Source organism: Bolinopsis microptera, unplaced genomic scaffold (genome assembly GCF_026151205.1).
Source record: "Bolinopsis microptera isolate Bmic1 unplaced genomic scaffold, MBARI_Bmic_1.0 sca51, whole genome shotgun sequence".
NCBI lineage: Eukaryota > Metazoa > Ctenophora > Tentaculata > Lobata > Bolinopsidae > Bolinopsis > Bolinopsis microptera.
In genome coordinates this window covers 18,857-37,560 of record NW_026971823.1, presented here as the reverse complement: position 1 = coordinate 37,560, position 18,704 = coordinate 18,857, and the positions used below count along the sequence as shown (strand labels likewise).

The 18,704-nt window shown below is 63.8% G+C and overlaps 1 protein-coding gene across 1 annotated transcript; it reads left to right on the top strand.

Moving 5' to 3' along the window:
* Nucleotides 1-269: 269 nt before the first annotated feature.
* Nucleotides 270-18,330, top strand: LOC134825743 (mucin-2-like; the record flags this gene model as incomplete). Its single annotated transcript, XM_063837952.1, has 17 exons — nt 270-930; nt 2,731-2,916; nt 3,061-3,252; nt 3,385-3,464; nt 3,602-3,664; nt 3,997-4,199; nt 6,749-7,085; nt 7,405-7,634; nt 7,965-8,319; nt 9,770-11,026; nt 11,763-11,878; nt 12,046-12,521; nt 12,855-12,992; nt 13,066-13,250; nt 13,393-15,135; nt 17,016-17,125; nt 18,073-18,330. Coding segments are annotated over 17 exons (6,590 nt in total), but the record flags the coding sequence as incomplete, so codon positions are not given.
* Nucleotides 18,331-18,704: the final 374 nt, after the last annotated feature.

Here is an 18,704-nt window from a genome sequence, read left to right as displayed (position 1 = left end):
ACCCCAAAAACCCCCAAAAACCCCCCCCAAAACCCAAACCCCAAAAAAACCAAAACCAACAAACCAAAAAAACCAACCGACACGCCACACCACACACCAAAAAAGCACAACCACACACCCACAGAAGCACAGAACACCCAGCCACCACCAAACCCACAACCACCCAGACCACCACCACCCCAGCAGCCACACACCACAGAACAACAGCACACCACACCCCCAAGACACCAACACAAGCCCACAGCCAGCAAGCCCCAACACACCCACAGCAACAACAGCACACAGCACCAGCCACCACAGACCCAACCACAGCAGACATACCAAGAACAAAGCCCACAGCCCCACCACAGCACCAACACCAGCAGCAGACCACAGCCCCCAGCCACACCACACCACACACACAGAACTCACACACCCAGCACCAACCAAACCCAGACACCCACAGACCACCCACCAGCAGCCAGCCACACACAACCCAGCACAGCACCACACCACCACCACCAGCACCACAGCACCACCAAGCAGCACCATCCAACCACAGCGCACACACCAGTCAGCCACACCCACACCACCACAGCACCCAGCCCAGAACACCACACACCCCAAACAGACCACACCCCCACCCACCAAGCACCACACAGACACCAAAAACCAGCCCACACCCAACAGCCACACACAAGCCACAACAGCAGCAAAAGCAACAAACACCAAGCACACACCACAGCCAGCACCACCCCCAGCCACACCCACACAACACAGCAGCACCACCACAACCACCTCACAGCACCCACAGCACCAGCCACCCACCAGCACAACCCAACACCCCCACAGCAACCACACCAGCCACACACACAAGCAGACAACACCACGCACCAGCAACCAGCCAACCAGCCACACCACCCAGCAAGCCACCCACAGCACAGCACACAAGCAACACACCACAGCAAAACACCCCAGCCACCACACACAAAGACCCAAACACAAACACACACAGCCACCAGCCACCACAACCAGCAACACAGCACCCAGCACCACACACCACAGCACCGCAACTACCACAGCAGCCAACCCAACACACCCACCACCCGCACCCACACCACAGCACCACCAACCAGCCAACAGACAAACGCCACCACCAACACACACCACACCAAGCCCCACGCACACACACCACAGCACCCCAGAACACCAGCCAACCACCACCACACAGCACCAGCCACACACACCCCACAAGCCCACCAGACCACCACAGCACACCCCTCCCCCCCCAGCCCCCCCACCCCCCCACCACCCCACCCTCACCACCCCCCACCCAAAACCCCCCACACCCCCCCAGCCCCACACCCCCAAGCCCCCCCCAGGACACCCCCCCCACACCACACCCCACACACAAGCGCTACCTCTCCCCAGGACTCAGGCACACAGGAGCCAGACACAGACCAGGACCCTCCCAGCCAGGCCACACCCCAGAGGACCACAGCCCAGACACACCCCACCCAAGCACACAGCACCAAGCAGCAGCCCTGGCACCCCCCAGCCACAACCACCACCACCCCACCACAGACGCCCCCCCCCCTCCCCCCAGCAGACCCCACCCCCCGAGACCCCACCCCCCCCCACCCCCCCCCCCCCCAGGCCACCACACAGGGCCACTCCATGCCACCAGGCATCAGCAGACAGACAAGCACCAAGGGCCCAGGCACTCAGCCAGACCACCCCCTCACTGACCAGCAACAGGGCACACACACTCCCCCCCAGGCACCGCTCCAGCACAGCCACCCACTCCCAACAGACCGGTTTTTTTTTTTCCAGGTAACACACAGCCTGCTCCCATGGCACCAAACCACTCAGGCACCCACCCCACAGGATCAAACCCACACACCCACACCCCACCACAGCCAGCTCAAGGGGACACAGCCCCTCAGTCACACAATCAGCCCCAGGACACACCAGTGGAGACCACACAGCCAGGGACCACAGGCACACCCAGCCACAGACCCCACCCCGGACCCACAACATTGCTCAGGGCCCCACAGACAGCCAACCAGACCAGGCCCAGGGGCAGCAGATCCCCCCAGTAAGGGGCACCCAACAGCCCCACCCCAGGACCCAAAGCAACCACACAGACGAGGGCCCAGGCTCCCCCACAACCCAACCCCCCACACTCCAGACCACAGCCCACCCCAGCCAGGGCAACTGGCAGGACCACAGGGGACCGACAACAGGGCCACACCACACCACAGACCAAGCACCCACCCCTGACGACAATCCAGGCCAGGGGACCATGCACCCACCACCAGCCACCCACAGACACCCCCTGACACCCAGGGCACCACAAGAGCCCCACCCACACCCAGCCAGCAGACTCCAGCCAGCACACCCCAGGCCCCCACACAAGGAGGCCCACACCAACCAGCACCAGCCCCCCCCCACACAGCCCAGACCAGACCACAGACCCCCCCCCCCCCCCACCACCAGACTCCCCCCCACCCTCCTCCAGGCCACACCACCCACATCACCACCACATCCACACCTGGGGCTGACCCCAGGGCACACCAGACCCAGACGGCTTTGTTTTTTTCCTACCCCCAGTACAGAACGGTCCACAGCCAACACCAGTCGGTTGCTGCATTCTGCAGCCCCAGACCACCCCACAGCTCACCCCAGGGCACAGCACAGCACCCCCCCCAAACACCCACACTCTGCCAGACACTGAACACATGCCTCCAGCACACCCACCCCTCCAGACGCCAGGTCCCAAGACACCCAGCACCTGCCCCACACACTGCAGGCCCAAGAGCCCCAGCCAGGACCACCCCCAGAGCTCAGCAGGACACCAGAACCCACAGACACAACAGCCAAACACAGTCACAAACACTCACACCCCTCACCCCCCACAGGGGTAACCCACCCCAGGTCAGCCACACACCACCCAGCCCCCCCCACACTGACGACCAACCAGACTCCAGGGGCCCCAGACAAGGGACCACCAGCACCCACACCACGCACCCCAGGCAGGACAGCACCCCCCACACAGCAACACAGTCACACACCCCCCAGTCACATGTCCAGTCACCTCACCCCCCAGCCCAGACCCAGCCACCACAGCAGTCACCCACCCCCCAGCAAGGACGGTCACCAGCCACCCCTCCCAGAGCAGCACGGGACACTCCAGCACCCACAGCCTGGGACCACCCAACACCAGGAGGACTCCCTACCAGTCAGGGCAATCCACAGCTACCAGCAGCACAAGTAACCACAGGACAGACATCCTAAACACTGACACTCCAGCCTGCTCTCCAGCACCACACCCACCAGCAGTAACACCACCAGCAGACAGACGCCGCACTAGACCCACAGTGCCAACACCACCACCACTATCAGGACCACACCGCCATACCCCTCCACAGCACCAGGACAAGCCAACACCAGGGCTCCTCCCAGACCCCAGCACCAGGAGCCCTGTGACATACCCACCCACACCCCACAATCAGGGCAGGGCAGCCAAAACCCCAGACAAGCCCACTCCCCCCAGCACAGGCCTGGGCCACCCTCCACAAGCCACCAGGACCACACAGCCACCCTAGCCACCCCACCCCAGGCCCAGACCAGACAAACTACCAGACCAGGCCCTGGACAGCCCACACCCTGACAGCACCTGCAGGTACCAATCAGTCAACTGGGCAGCACAGCCCCCCCACCTGCCACTCCACCCTGACCTGAACAACCCACACTGGCCCACCACAGGCACCAGGCCAACATACCCTGAACAGCCGGCCAGGCTGCACTCCCACCAACACTCGGTCTGGCACAGCCCCAAACAGGTCTCATAACTCACCCTTGATATGTCCCTCCAGGTCACTGGACTAGCTGCTCCAACCCTGTCAACCCCACACCTATCACACCAGGGTGCCTCATATGGCTGGCTCCTCTGGCCAACCTCTAATACTATTGGGAGAGCTCAAACGCCTAAACACCCATACGCCATACCCCCAGGGCAGCCCTGCAACCCCTCAGTCCGCACTGCCCAGCACCCACAGCCTCACAGGACTCACACAGACAGCAAGCACCCCAGACAGCCTACCAGCCACAGGGACACCCACACAGCACCCAGCAGGACACAGCCACAGCCCACAAAAACCCCCACAGGGCCACTAGGACCCCAGCTTCTGACACGCACCCAGCCCCACCCCAAGACGGTTCAGCCACACAGGTCCTAAGCCCTGTCATAAGAACAACCCCAGCCAACCTACATGTCCTCACATCACCCCAGCATGAGGCTATCAACCTACCATGTAGCTGTACAACATACCAATCAAGCTTCCCACATGACTCCCTAATCCACCCTTGGTCAAAACTGGTATTGGGGGGGGTGGTAAATTGCCTAAACTCTCCCACAGACGCCAGACACCAAGCAGCACCAACATGTGACACAACCCCACCAGCCACCCCCCACCAAGCAGCAGACCCACATCCAGACCCAGCACACACACTCAGCCCCCACCCCCAACCCACCATCCAGGGACCAGGCACTGACAGAACCCCCCCACCACCAGGCAACAGGCCACCCAGACCACACGCAGCCTAGACGGTTTCTACTCACCACAAGCACCCCCAGCACCACAGACCAGGCTAACCAGGCACCAGACCAGGCAGATCCCACAGACCCACACAGCCAGGACTGCCCCCCAGACGCCCGGACCCCAGAACAGTCTTCAACACAACCACCAGGCCTCTTGGGCCCAGACGCTAACACGCAGACCAGCTCACAGACCCCCACAGCAGGCCAGGGATCCCCCCCACACCCACCAGCCACTCAGGCCCAGAGACAGCCCAGACAGCCACTCAGGAACCAACAAGCCCCTTAACCCCTTCCACAGACGTGTTCCCCAGCCTGCAGGTCAGACCCACAGCCAACCCCAGACAGCTTACCCCACCCTAGCAGGTCCAGCCCACCAGACAGCTAGACAGAACAGAACCACACCCCCTTCCAACCCAGGCCCAGCCAAGACCATCAGGCCAGCAGGACCACACACCACCAGAACCGGACACCCCACAGTCCACAACACCAGACCTGTCACACACAGCTACGGCCAGACACCACAGCAGCCACCCCAGACCCCCCCGCACCCCAGACACTCCACAGGCACCCATTCCACCCAGGCACAGCAGACCTTCAGCCCCAGCAGCCCCCCTCAGCCCCCCGCCACACAGACCCGTCGGCTCCAGACCACCACCCCACCAGCTACCCTCCCAGATCACTCCACACCCCCCAGGGCTTATACCCCACCCCCAAGCCCCCCAACACAGTCAGCACTCAGCAGACACCGTAACCCCCTCACTCACACACTCCCACAGACAGCACCCACACTACTACCACAGACGGTGCCAGTCACATCACAGACCAGGCATGACAGGCCCACAGACCCACACACAGCACAGACACCATCCAGCCAGACGGCCACAGCTCTGCCTCTGGACCCCCCACACACAGTCCAGGCTGGTGACTCACACCCCCCAGCCACAGGACAACAACCAATTCAGCAGGACCCAGCCACCCCACTGATTGGACCCATCAAAAGGACCACACACCCCAGTCCAGACCAGACAGACACCCCAGGGCGGGCCCACAGTGGGGGGGTGGCTGCAGCACAGCCACAGACCCTCAGCTCCACCCCCACAGACCCAAGGCCTCCCACCCCAGACCAGACAGGACCCAGACGCCCCACCTCACACCTGCAGACACACCCCAGACCAGGAAATACCACCAGGACACAAACCACACACCAGACCAGCCTCACACAGCAGGCAGACCACAGACCCTCCCTTCAGCACACACACAACCCCATCAGGCCAACTCACCCAGCCACCCAGCCCACACCCCAGACCTGACAGCAGACCACCCAGGCGCAGCCCACACCACCACAGACCCCCCCCCTAGACGAACCACCCCTCACCCCAAACACACCAGGCCAGCAGCTTCCCCCACCACAGCAGCCCCAGCCAGCAGACCACAGACCCAGCACACCCAGGACATCCCAGGCAGACCCCCCCAGACCACCCAGACAGCACCCACCCCAGCCACAGACCAGGCTGGATAGGCACAGGATCCACAGGACCAGCTCACACAGCCCCACACTCTCTGCCAGAATCACCCCCATATTACCCAGCAGGAACCCCACCCCCCCCCACAACCACACCACACAGGGGCCCAGCACACCCACCCACCCAACACCACCAGCCACCCAGCCAGGGACCACACACCACAGACCCCAGAAATCCACACTAGGGCCCCCCCGCCCACCTCCCCGACCACACCAGACAGACCCACAGACCAGATCACACCAGCAACACTCACCCCCCCCACAGCCCACCCCTGCCCAGGACCCCACAGACAGACCACCAGCCCCATCACCCCCCCAGGGCCACACCACCAGCCCACCCCCCCCAGGCCACCACAGCCACAGGACAGACCACTCTCCCACCCACCCAGGGCAGGGACCTCACAGATCCCTGCCCTCATCACTAGGGACACACACCAGACGGCACCCGCACCAATCTAGCACCTACCCAGACACCACACCAGCACCAGCCCCACCCACAGGTCGCAGGCCAGGCACCCACACACACCACCCAGCCCCAGGAGGTCCACACTCCAGCCCCAAACCCCACCCACCCCATAAAGGGGGGGTGGGGGCCCTCCGCACCCCACCCCCAGCACAGATTCAGACCACAGACACCACCACAGGACAGACACCAGCCACAGCCCCAGACTAGACGCAGACCAGACCCACCACCTCAGACAGCAGACGCCAGCCCCAGACCAGCCCACCACAGCCCCACACACCCCAGCACAGCTCACAGGGCCAGTACAGGACCCAACACACACACAGGGCAGCAGGGCCAGCCAGCCCCAGGCCAGCCTGCTCAGGAGTCAGCCCACACACAGGACCAGCCCCATAGGAACCCCACAGCTGCCACCCCACAAAGACACCTAGGACCACCAGGACACCCAGCACCCACCACCCAGGGCCCATCCCAGTCACCCCCACCCGACGGCCCAGGCCCACCTCCAGACCAGGACGGTATGCCCAGCACAACAGACCCTCCCCCCCAGACCTGACCCACCAGCCCTACAGGACACACAGGCCATCCCCACCACCCACACCCCCAGCAGACTCCCTCAGAGACACAGACGCCTGGCAGAGACCACACCCACCCACCATCACACGACAGGTCCCACCCCCACGCCCAGCCAGGCCCAGGGGACAGGGCTCACACCCCCCCAGGGGCCAGTCCTCATACCGCAACTACAGGCCCCAGACCACCCCACAGGGCACAAAGACCCCACCCAGACACTCAGACCCACCCCCACAGCAGACCCAACACAGTCACCACCACCAGACCACAGGGGGGACAGAGCCACCAGACACTCAACCAGCACCACCTCCCCCCCAGCAGGCCTGGACACAGACAACCCAGCCACCAGCAGTCCACCAGGACAGGCCACACACAGACTCCAGCAGGACCACTACACAGGGGGACCCTGCCCCCCCATGTCAGACACTCCCAGACACCAGCCAGGCCCCCAGGACACAAGGGGTACCAACACCTTCCCCAGGACCCCCCAGCAAGTACACATCCCCAGGACCTCAGCCCAGGGCAGGGCACCAGGACAGACCACCCAGGGTTACCTCCACAGCACCCCTCCACAGACCACAGCCCCTGACAGCCCCACCAGCACACAGACTCCACAGACACACCCAGTCCACTTCAACACAGGGATTCACAGACCCCACCCCAAGCAGTCGTTCTCCCCAATCCAGGGCAGCCAACACACCACACACAGACCCAGCACTCCTTATCCCACCAGAATCGCCAAACCATCCCCATGCAAAACCACAGCCGTCCACCACCAGACCAGGCAGACCCCACAGCCACAGTCCACATGACCACTCAGGCAGATCCTCCACCCCACACCCCACCAACGACTGGCACAGCAAGTTGTACGCCCCACCACCAGTACTCCAGCCAGCACACCACAGACACCACGTCCTCCAGATCCACCACAGCCCAGGCCCACCACCTCCCCCCAGCCAGAACATGCAGCCAGGACACTAGCCTGGAGGTGCTCCAACTGGTACAGCACACTGACCCAGAAAGGACTACAGGGGGACTTCCCTCCCAGTACCAACCCCACCCTAGACAGACAGGACAACAGTCCAGTCCTACAGCCAGACAGCACCCCCCCCAGACCCACCCCAGACAGGACCAGACCCAGGACCACACAACCCCCACCAGCAGGACAGCCAACTCTTGGTAACACCACAGGCGGATCCAGACCAGTGCCCAGCACAACTGAGCCCCGAGACTCACTGTAACCCACCCACAACACCCACCCAAACCACACCAGCAGGCCACCATGGACCCCATGCAGCTCTCACCCACATCACAATCAGCCACAGGCACACACCATCAGACTACCCCACCAGGACCTCCAGGGACCCCAAGTCCCCATCCCAGGGGTGGGGGGGGGGGTGGGGGTGCCCCCTCAGACCAGAACACACACACCCCACTTTCACACTCACCTACCCAGGCACACACCCACACACCACCCAGACGCCCCAACACAAGCCCCCCCCTCACCTGCAAGACAGGATCCCACCAAGGGGGACAGCCACTACGCACCCCCCCCCACCACACACCCACCCCCCCCAGACGTCCCTCTTCACACACAGACCCCCAGACCCAGGCAACACAGACATACAGGGGGACAGGGACAGACCACAGACTCCAGACAACCCCTACTGCCCCACACCCCACACACACCCCACACGGCTCAGCACCTCCACCCGCATTCATACCCCCAGACAACCACCAGAACCGACGCCATCTGACCCAGCAGACACAGGGGACAGCCCAGACACCTGCAGGCACCTCACCAGGACGCCACCAGGCCAGACCAGCCACCAAGTCCACCACCCAGGACACAGACGCCCCGCCACAGACCACAGACAGGCCACCCAGGGGGCCAGCAGCCACCCACAGGGCAGCCCACAACAGCTGGGCTCCAGGCCAGGCAGGGTACCACCAGGTCACACCCAGCCCACACATCTGGCCCAGCCACCCCCACCAGGCCCCAGAACAGCCCAGCCTAGACCAGGACCAGGACACCATTCAGGGACGCTGACGGTCACACCCCCCCCCAGGTCCAGCACAGGTTCCGCAGACTGCAGACTGCAGACAGGACCCCAGCAGGACCCAGCCAGGCCCAGGGCCAGGGACAGCCCCCTGGACACCAGCACACAGACCCTGCACCCCTGCAGGCCCCACACAGCCCAGGGGGACCACAACAGGACAGCTGGCAGTCCAGAACACCAACAGACTGCCCCCCCAGCCCAGAGCCACTCACCAGCCCCCCTCAGGGGGGGTCAGACCACCCCCCCACCACCAGCAGCCACAGACACAAAGCAGCACAGCAGACGGCCCCCCCCAGCCACCCCAACCAGCCCCCCCCCAGACAGGGCAGACCACAGGACTGGTCACCCCAGCAGGGCAGGCCCCAACTCAGACCACCGCACACACACCACCACACTATGGCACCAGACAGGGCCCCAGGGACCCCCCAACCCGCCACAGCACAGACCCCACCAGGGGGGAATCAGGAACACTGCACAGACACCAGCACAGCAGCACAGACCGCACCACAGTCAGCCCAGGGCAGGACTGGGGGACCCCAGCACAGGACCACACACCCGCTCTCTGACAGATCCAGCAGACCAGACACAGACCACAGTCCCTCTAGACACCCACCTAACAGACGGCAGACGTCCAGACCCAGGTAGCCCAGACCACAGGACCCAGGCTGGCCCCCAGACTCCCACCCCACCCTGCCCAGCAGACAGACCCACCAGCCCACACCCAGCACCAGCAGCAGACCCAGACAGGGCCCCCACAGTCAGACACAGCCAGGCACAGCACCCGGCCTCAGCCAGACAGCCGGCCCAACAACCCCCCCCACAGCCAGGGGGCCTGCCCCAGACAGACCCCCAGGCACACCCAGCCAGACCACCACCAGAGTCACCCCCTCCCCCACAAATCACCCACAGCCCACACAGGACAGACAGGACGCGGCCCCAGACCACCCCCCCCCCCAACTCACCCACCCTACACCCCAGCAGACTGCTCCAGACACCAGCCACACCAGTTCCCCACACCCCCAGGCGCCCTACAGGACCAGACAGCTCACAGACGGCCACACCCTGGGGGTGGGGTGAAACCCCCCACCCCAGCACAGCAGACCAACACAGCTCCAACGCAGACCCACCCCAGGACCAGACCCTCACCCAGTCAGACCCCTCAGACACAGCCACACTAGACGCCACGGGACCCCAGTACACAGGGCCAACTCCCCAGACAGGCCCAGCCCAGCCACACAGCAGCAGCCAGACAGCCCAGGACACTGCCAGCACCACAGACTGCACAGACCCCCCAGGACCCCCCAGCCAGACCGCGCAGCCAGACCCCACAGACCCCACAGGCACCAGGCGGCAACCAGGGACTAAGCAGTCCCACAACACAGCACAGCCCAGCAGGACAGGCAGACGCAGAAGGACACTGTCGCAGCCCAGGCCCCATCAAAGACGGTCCCACCCCACAGATCCCACAGCCACACCACAGCCTAGCAGGGCCCCAGACAGCCAGCAGCCCCCAGCCAGACACCCACCACAAGACACCCCAGGGGCACAGCAGCCAGACAGGACAGCCAGACCACCCACCCCCCCAGACACACCAGAACCGACCCACAGACCACCCACCCCCCCTGACCAGCCAACCAGCCCCAGACGGTGCTCTCACAGCAGCCACACCACTCAGACGCACCCACCAGACCAGCAGGCCCCCACAGTCAGACCTCACCACAGACGCCACCCACCCACAGACCAGACAGCAGCCAACCCCCCCAGCACCCACCCCAGCAGAACCCCCTGCCCAGACCCAGACCAACAGCCTGACCACCCCACACCCAGTCAGACCCCCAACCACCCCCTCAGCCCACAAAACCCCCACCAGGCCAGGAACACCACCCCAGACCCCCCAAGGACCCCCAGACAGGGGGGGGGGGGGAACCCCCCACCACAGCAGCCACAGCCACAGACACCCAGGCCCACAGACACCACCAGACAATATGCAGTCCAGGACCAGAGAGACCAGCGCCAACAGCCGCCCCCACCCCAGCCTCAGCAGGACACCATGCAGACCCAGACACACAGACAGCCAGCCACCAGACCCACAGCAGCCACAGCCCAGCAGTGCCCCACAAGCAGCACACTGCCACCCCCAGAGGGCCCACAGGCCCCCAGTCCATGGCAGACCACAGCACAGGCCCCCCTATACCCCCCCTCACCTACAGCAGACACAGCAGACAGCACTCCACCCACCTCCAGGACAGGACAGGCCCAGACACCCAGGGTCAGCCAATAGGGACCCCAGCAGTGGACACCACCACACACCCAGGGGACCCAAGGCCAGACGCCCTGCCAGCCACCCACCAGACACCAGACCAGCACAGCCAGCAGCACCACACCCCACCAGGAACGCAGACCCACCCCACCACCCCCACACCACCCCCCCCCCCAGGCAGGCAGCCAGACTGCACCAGACCGCAGGTGACCAGGCACGCCCCCAGTCCCCAGGGGGGCCCGCCACAGCACAGCCAGACCAGCACCCACCCCAGGCAGACACAGCAGCCCAACACCACACAGCCGGACCCAGACCCAGAAGACACCAGCCACCCAGACGGACCAGACACACCAGCCCCCCCCAGCCCCCCCAGCAGAGGACCCCACACACAGCACAGGACCAGCAGACCCAGGACCAGGTCAGCCCAGACACCCAAGACCAGGACAGCACACACACCCAGAACAGACACAACAACAGAAAAAGCCAGCCAAGACCACACAACCAGACCACACAGAACAACCAACAGCCCACAACAGACACACACACAGCAGCAAACAAGAGCAACCCAACAAGCCACACCAACAGACCCAAACCCCACACAGAAACCCACCACCACCAGCCCAAGCCACCAACAGACCAGACAGACACAAAAACAAAGACAAGCACACAGACACACCCAGACACCCACAACCCACACCACCCAGAACACACCCAACAAGACAACAAAGCAGACCAACCACCAAACACCCCAGAGACACCAACAGAACACCAGAAACAAGACAGAACCACCAACAGAAAGCACCCAAAAACCAGCCCAAAACCACACCAACCCCAGAACAGAACCCCAGCACACCAAACACAGCACAAAGAACAAAGACGCCCCAACCACAAACCACACACCCAAACAGACAAACCCACAGAACAGAACAAACAACCCCAAAACCAAGAACAGACCAGAAGCACAACAGCACCACACAAGACCACAAGCAGACCCAGACCACAGACAGCCAAGAACAAACACCACCACCCCAGACAGAAACAAACACAACAAGACCAGACCAGCAACCAACCAACAAACACAGAAACACACCCACCCAAAAAGTCCCACAACAGCCAACCAAACACACCAAAGAACCAACAAACCCAAACCAGAAACAAACCCCAAAACCCACCAACCCCCCAGAACAGACCCAACCCACCCAAAGAAAAACAAAGACCAACCAAAAAAAAACCCCACACACACAGAAAACCCCCCCCCCCAACAACCAAAACCCAAAAAAAAAAAAAAAACCCCCCCAAAACAGCAGCAACAGGGACAAAGGCAGGGCCCAATCTAGGGGAACACAAGGGGGAACAGGAGGAAAAAAAAAAAAAAAGACAGGAGCACACAACAGGAGGAAGGAGGCAGAAGAGGGGACACAGATACAGAGCAACAGGGGCAGCAAGAGAAAAAAAAGAGAAAGACAGGGGCACAGGCAGCAGAAAGCAAACAACAAGCAGCAAAAACAGCAAGGACACACAGGAAGAAAGAGGCAACAACACAAGCAGGAAACAGGGGCAGGCACAAGGGCACAAGGCAGGACCACAGAGGAAACAGACCCACAGGCAGGCACAGGGGAAAGGAGAAGCAACACAGAGGCAGAGAGGAGCAGGGGCAAGAACAAAAGAGGCACAGCAGGAGGCGCAGGCAAAGAGAGAAAAAAGGGAGCACAGGCAGGAGAAGAGCAGCATCACCACACAGCAAGAAAGGAGCCAGGGACAAAAAAGGGAGGAGCAGCAGGGTGAAGCAGGCAACAAAAAAAGCAGGAAAAAAGACGAAAGCAGCAGGGGCGACAAGGGCAAGAGAAGAGCAGGGAGGGGAGGCACCAGGGAAGAAGGCAGGGCAGGAGGTCACATGCATGCAAACAGAAGCAGCACAAACAAGCAAGACAGGGCAGGCAGGAGCAACAACACAGGAGAGAGGACACCAAGCAACATGCCAGCAGGACCAGAGAGAACAGGAAGAGGGCACAGAAGCAAAGACACAGGGCAAAGAACAGAGGAAGCAGGGGCACAAGGCAGGGAAGGAAGGTCAAGGACATCAGGAAGGCCACAAGCAAACAGACCCAGGCAAGAGAAAAACTAAGACAAAGAGACACAGGGAGGGGCACACAGAGCCAGAGGAGAAGCAGGGCAGGGAAAGAGAGCAGAAAAAGCAGGCAGAACCAGCAAAAGGAACAACAAAACAGAGGGAAGGTCAAGAGAGACACAAGAAGCAACCAACACAAACAAACCCAGGGGAGGGGCAGGGCAGGCATAATACAGACAAGCAAAGAAAAAAAATCACAAAACAGACAAAGGCAAACAAGCAGGGACAGGGAAATAGCACAGCAGAGGTGGAGGGGAGCAGGGGACTGAAACACAAAAGGCAACAGACAGGGGAGAGGGGGCAAGGCAAGGGAGGAGGGCACAAAGCAGCAAAAAAAGACACACAAAAGCAAAAACAACACACAAAGAAGCAAAGAAAAACAAGAAAAGCAAAACACAAATACCGGGGGAGAAGAGGGAGCAGGGAAAGAGGCAGAAAAAGAGACAAGCAAAGCACAGGGCAAGCACAGCCACAAGAGGGCAAGCAACAGCACACAAGGGAAGCAAGCAGAAGACACAGCACAGTAGCGGGGAGGCAGGAAGAACAAAGAACAGCAAACAAGCAGGCAAAAGGAACAACACAAGCAGTAAGCACAGGAAACAACACAGGGCCAAACAAAGCAGCAGAGAACAAAAAAACAAGGCAGACACAGGGAGGAAAAGGCATACAAGAAGCCAGCAGCAGCAGAAACAGGAAAAGCAGGGGCAACAGGGGAAAGGCAAAGCACACGCAAGAGAGTCCAGGACAGCAGACACAGCAGGAAACAAGCAGGCCAAGGAAAAAAAAAGCAGCACACAGGGGGACAGGGAACAGAGCCACAAAGCAACAACAGCATGAAATACAAGGGAGGGGGGAGGAGGCAGGGGCAAGGGGAGCAAGAGGGCACCAGGGGCAAAGACAAGAATCAGCAACAAGCAAGGCACAGCAGCAGGGACAACAACACAAGAGGGGGAAAGACAGGGCAAGAGCAGGCAAGAGGAGAAGAGCAGGGGAGGCCAAAACACAGCACAGAAGGGAAAAAAAAGGGGGCAAAGGGGGGCAAGGAGGCAGCACAGGACACCAGCAGGAAGAGGAAAAAGAAGGAACATGGAAAAACAAAGAACACAAGGAGGAGAGCAAGCAGGGGGGAGACAGCAAGCAGACAGAGTGCAAACAGCACACAAGAGGAAAGGAAAGGGCACAGGGTCAACAAGGGACACAGCACAAGGGGCACAGGAAACAAAAGAGAAAAGACAATAGGGCGGCAAGAGACAGAAAAAAGAAGGCAAACCAGAGCAGGGAGCAGAGCAGCCACAGCAGAGACAGCGCAGGCAGAGCAGCCACAGAGCACAGCCAGGCACGAAGCAGCACAGCAGAAGCAGCCACCAGCAGAGCACCAGAGAGCAGAGAGGTACCAGCAGACCCCCCCAAGAGAACCCCCCACAGCAAGCCAGAGCTCCCAGCCCAGACCCCAGACCCAGCAGCCCAAGCCCCCCCAGCCAGAGAGAGCAGGTCCAGCAGCCCAGAACCACCCCCAGCAGCCCCCCCAGCAGACCAAGCCAGATCAAGTGATTGGCCACGCCAGCAGCCCCAGAGCAGCAGCACAGCACAGCCCCCAGCCCCCCCCCCCCAGACAGCAGCCCCCAGAAAAACAAGAGAACAGCCAGAGAGCCACAGCCCTCCCCCTCCCCCCAGCACCACCAGCAGCCTCCACCCCCCCCTCCCCAGCCCCAGCCCCAGCCAGCCCACCAGCCAGCCCACGCCCCCCAGCCCAAGAGCCAGACCCAGCCCCCAGCACACCAGACCCAGCCCCCCATCTATCGTCCAGGCCCAAGCAGACAGCCCCCCCCAGCCCAGCAGACAAGCCACCCCCCAGAGCCCAGCCCCCCCCAGCCCCCACAGGAAGAGACCAGGCAGCAGCCAGAGCCAAGCCAGCAAGCCACAGAGCCCCAGAGCCAGCAGAAAGCAAGCCGAGCACACAAGCCCCCAGCAGCAGAGCCAGAGCCCAGAGAGCACGAAGAGCCGCCCCCCCCCAGCACAGCAGCCCCCCAGACCAAGCCACCCCAGCCAGAAAGCCCCCAGCCCAGCCCCCAGCAGCACCAGCCCAGACAGACCCTCAGCCAGGCAGACAGCAGATGCCCCAGCCCACAGACCCCAGAGAGAACCCCAGCCAGAGCCCAGCAGAGCAGAGCAGCCAGCTCCCCAGCAGCAGACCTCAGCAGCCCCCACCCAGCCATCCAGCCCAGCCCTCCCCCCAGCCCCACAGCAGACAGCCCAGAGCAGCCCCCCCCCCATTCAGCCCACCAGAGAGCCGCCCAGCCCGCCCCGCCCCAGCCCCAGCCAGCAGGACCCCCAGCCCAGAGCCAGCCCCCAGCCCCCCAGACACAGCAGCCAGCAGCCCCAGAGCCAGCCCAGCCCCCCCCGCCCCCCCAGAGCAGATCCAGCCCAGACCCAGCCACCTCCCCCAGAGCCCAGAGCCCCAGAGCCCCCCCCCAGAGCCAGACCAGCCCCGCCCAGCCCCCCCCCCCAGACCCAGCCCAGCCAGCAGGCAGCCCAAGCAGGCCCAGCCAGCCCACCCAGCAGACCCCAGCCCCACAGCAACCACCCCCCAGAGCAGCCCCCCCCAGACAGACCAGCAGGAACCACCAGCCAGCGAAAGCCCACCCAGCCCCGACCCCAGCAGCCCCCGCCCCCCCCCCCCAGACAGAGAGCCAGAGCCAGCACCCCCACAGAGCCAGCAGAGCCCAGCAGAGCCACCCAGACAGCCCAGCAGCCCCCCACGAGAGCCCAAGAACCCAGAGCCCCCAAGCTAGCAGCCAGGAACGTCAGAGAAATGTCCTTATGCTGTGGCACCCCCCCCCAGCCCCCCGACCCCTCCCCCAGCAGCCAGAGAGAAGCCCCAGCCCCCAGAGCCAGAGCCAGCAGCCTAGCAGACCCCCAGCCCCAGCCAAGGGGCCCCCAGAGAGACCAGCAGAGCCAGAAAACCCCGACCAGCCCCCCCCAGCAGCAGCCCCCCAGCCCAGCCAGAGAGCAGAAACCAGCCCCCCAGCCCATGCCTAGCCCCAGCCCCACAGCCAGCCCAAGCCGCAGCCAGAGCCAGCCACCAGCCAGCAGACCCAGCCAGACCAGACCCCCCCCAGCACAGCCACCCCACCCCCCCAGCCAGAAGGCCCAGCCCAGCCAGAGAGCCCAGCCCAGAGAACCCACCAGGAACAGACACCCAGCAGCCCAGCCCCGCCCCCCCCCCCCCCCCAGCCAGACCCCCCCACCCCCCCTCCAGCCCCCCCCCCAGCAGCAACCAGCCCCAGCCCAGCCCCAGACCAGCAGCAGCAGCCCCCAGCCAGATGAAACCCCCCCCAGCAGCGCCAGAAGACCCCAGAACAGCCCCCAGAAAGAGAGCAGACAGCCCCATCCACCCCACGCCCCACACAGACACCCAAACCTGCAGCAGAGATCAGAACAGCCCCCAGCCCCCAGCAGCCACCCTCCCACCCGACCGCCGCCACCCAGCCGCCCCCAGCCAGAACCCACCAGACGCCCAGCAGCAGAGAGCCCCCGGTCAAGCGAGCCCCAGAACCCCCCAGCCCAGGCCCAGCAGCCCCCCCATCCCCAGCAGAGAGAGAGCCCAGCCAGAGCCCCCAGCAGCCCAGACGCAGGCCCAGCCCCAGACAGCCAGCAGAACAGCTCAGCCCCAGCCAGCCCCCCACGAGAGACCCCCAGCAGAGCCACCCCAAGACAGCCAGCCAGCAGCCAGCCCCCCAGCCCCCAGACACAGCCCCCCCAGCAGCGAGAAGAGAGAGGACAGCAGCCCAGCGGCCCACCCCCCCCAGCCCCAGCCCAGACCCCAGCCCCCCCAGACCAGACAGCCCCAGAGCAGCCCAGGCACAAGCAGAGGCCAGCCAGCGCAGCCCCCCCCCCAGCCAGCCCCCCCCCCCCAGCCCCAGACCTGCAGCCCCCCCCACCAAGCCCCAGCCCAGCCCCCACGAAAGCACTCATGAACAGAAACAGAGGCCCAGCCCAGGCCCCCCCACCAGAACCGCAGCACCCAGCCCAGAGAGAGCCAGCCGACAAGCAGCCCCCCAGCACCCCAGCCCAGCCAGCCAGCCCAGCCCCAGAAGCAGACTTCCCAGCAGCCAGCCAGCCAAGCAGAGAGGCAGCCCCCAGCCCCCCCCCCCCGCCCGCCCCCCAGCCCAGACTCCCCCCAGCACGAACCACCAGAGACCCCCCCAGCAGAACAGAAACCAGCCCAGCACCCCCCATCCCAGAAACCCCAGCCCCCCCAGCCAGCCCCCCCAGCAGCAGCCAGTGTCCCACCAGAAGAGAGCAGACAGCAGCCCCAGCCCACCAGAACAGACAGATCGCAGAGCCCAGAACAGACAAGACCAAGAACCCCAGCAGCCCAACCAGACCCGCAGCCCAGCAGAAAGAAGCCCAGCCCCCCACCCCCCCCCCCCGAGCCGCACCCAAGCCCCAGAGCCCCCCACCAGCAGAGCAGCCCCCCCCAGCCCCCAGACCCCCGCCCTCCCAGCCCAGACAGCAGAAAAGCCAGCCCCAAGCCCCAGAACCCAGAAGCCCAGCCCAGGAGCAGCCAGCAAAGAACCCCCAGACCCCCAGGAGACCCCCCAGCCAGCAGACAGCCAGACAGCAGCCCAAAGGCAGAGAGAACCCAGCCCAGCCCCCCCCACCAGAACAGCAGAGCCCAGGCCCAGACAGCAACCTTCCCCCAGCCACCAGCCAGAGCAGGCCCCCCCTCTGCAGTCTAGTCGCGGTCGCTAGCGGGGAGGTCTCAGTTGATTTAGAACAGACCCCCCCCCCAGCTCCCCCCCCAGCCCCCCCTAGCCCAGCCCACAGAGCCCTAGCTCAGCCCCCAGCCCCCCCAAGAGCCCCCAGTCCAGCCAGCCAGCCCCCCCCCCCCACCAGAGCCCAAGAGACCCCCCAGACGCCCAGATGCACCCTCCCCCAGACCCCAGCCCCCCCCCAAGCCAGCAGACCAGCAGAGCCCAGCAGCCAGCACGAGCAGCCCAGCCAGCCAGAGCCAGCCCAGCCAGACCCCAAGCCACCCCGAGAGAGCAGAACACGGAGCCCCCCAGAAGACAGCCCCTCCAGCCCCCAGAAGCGAGCCCAGCCCCCCCCCCCC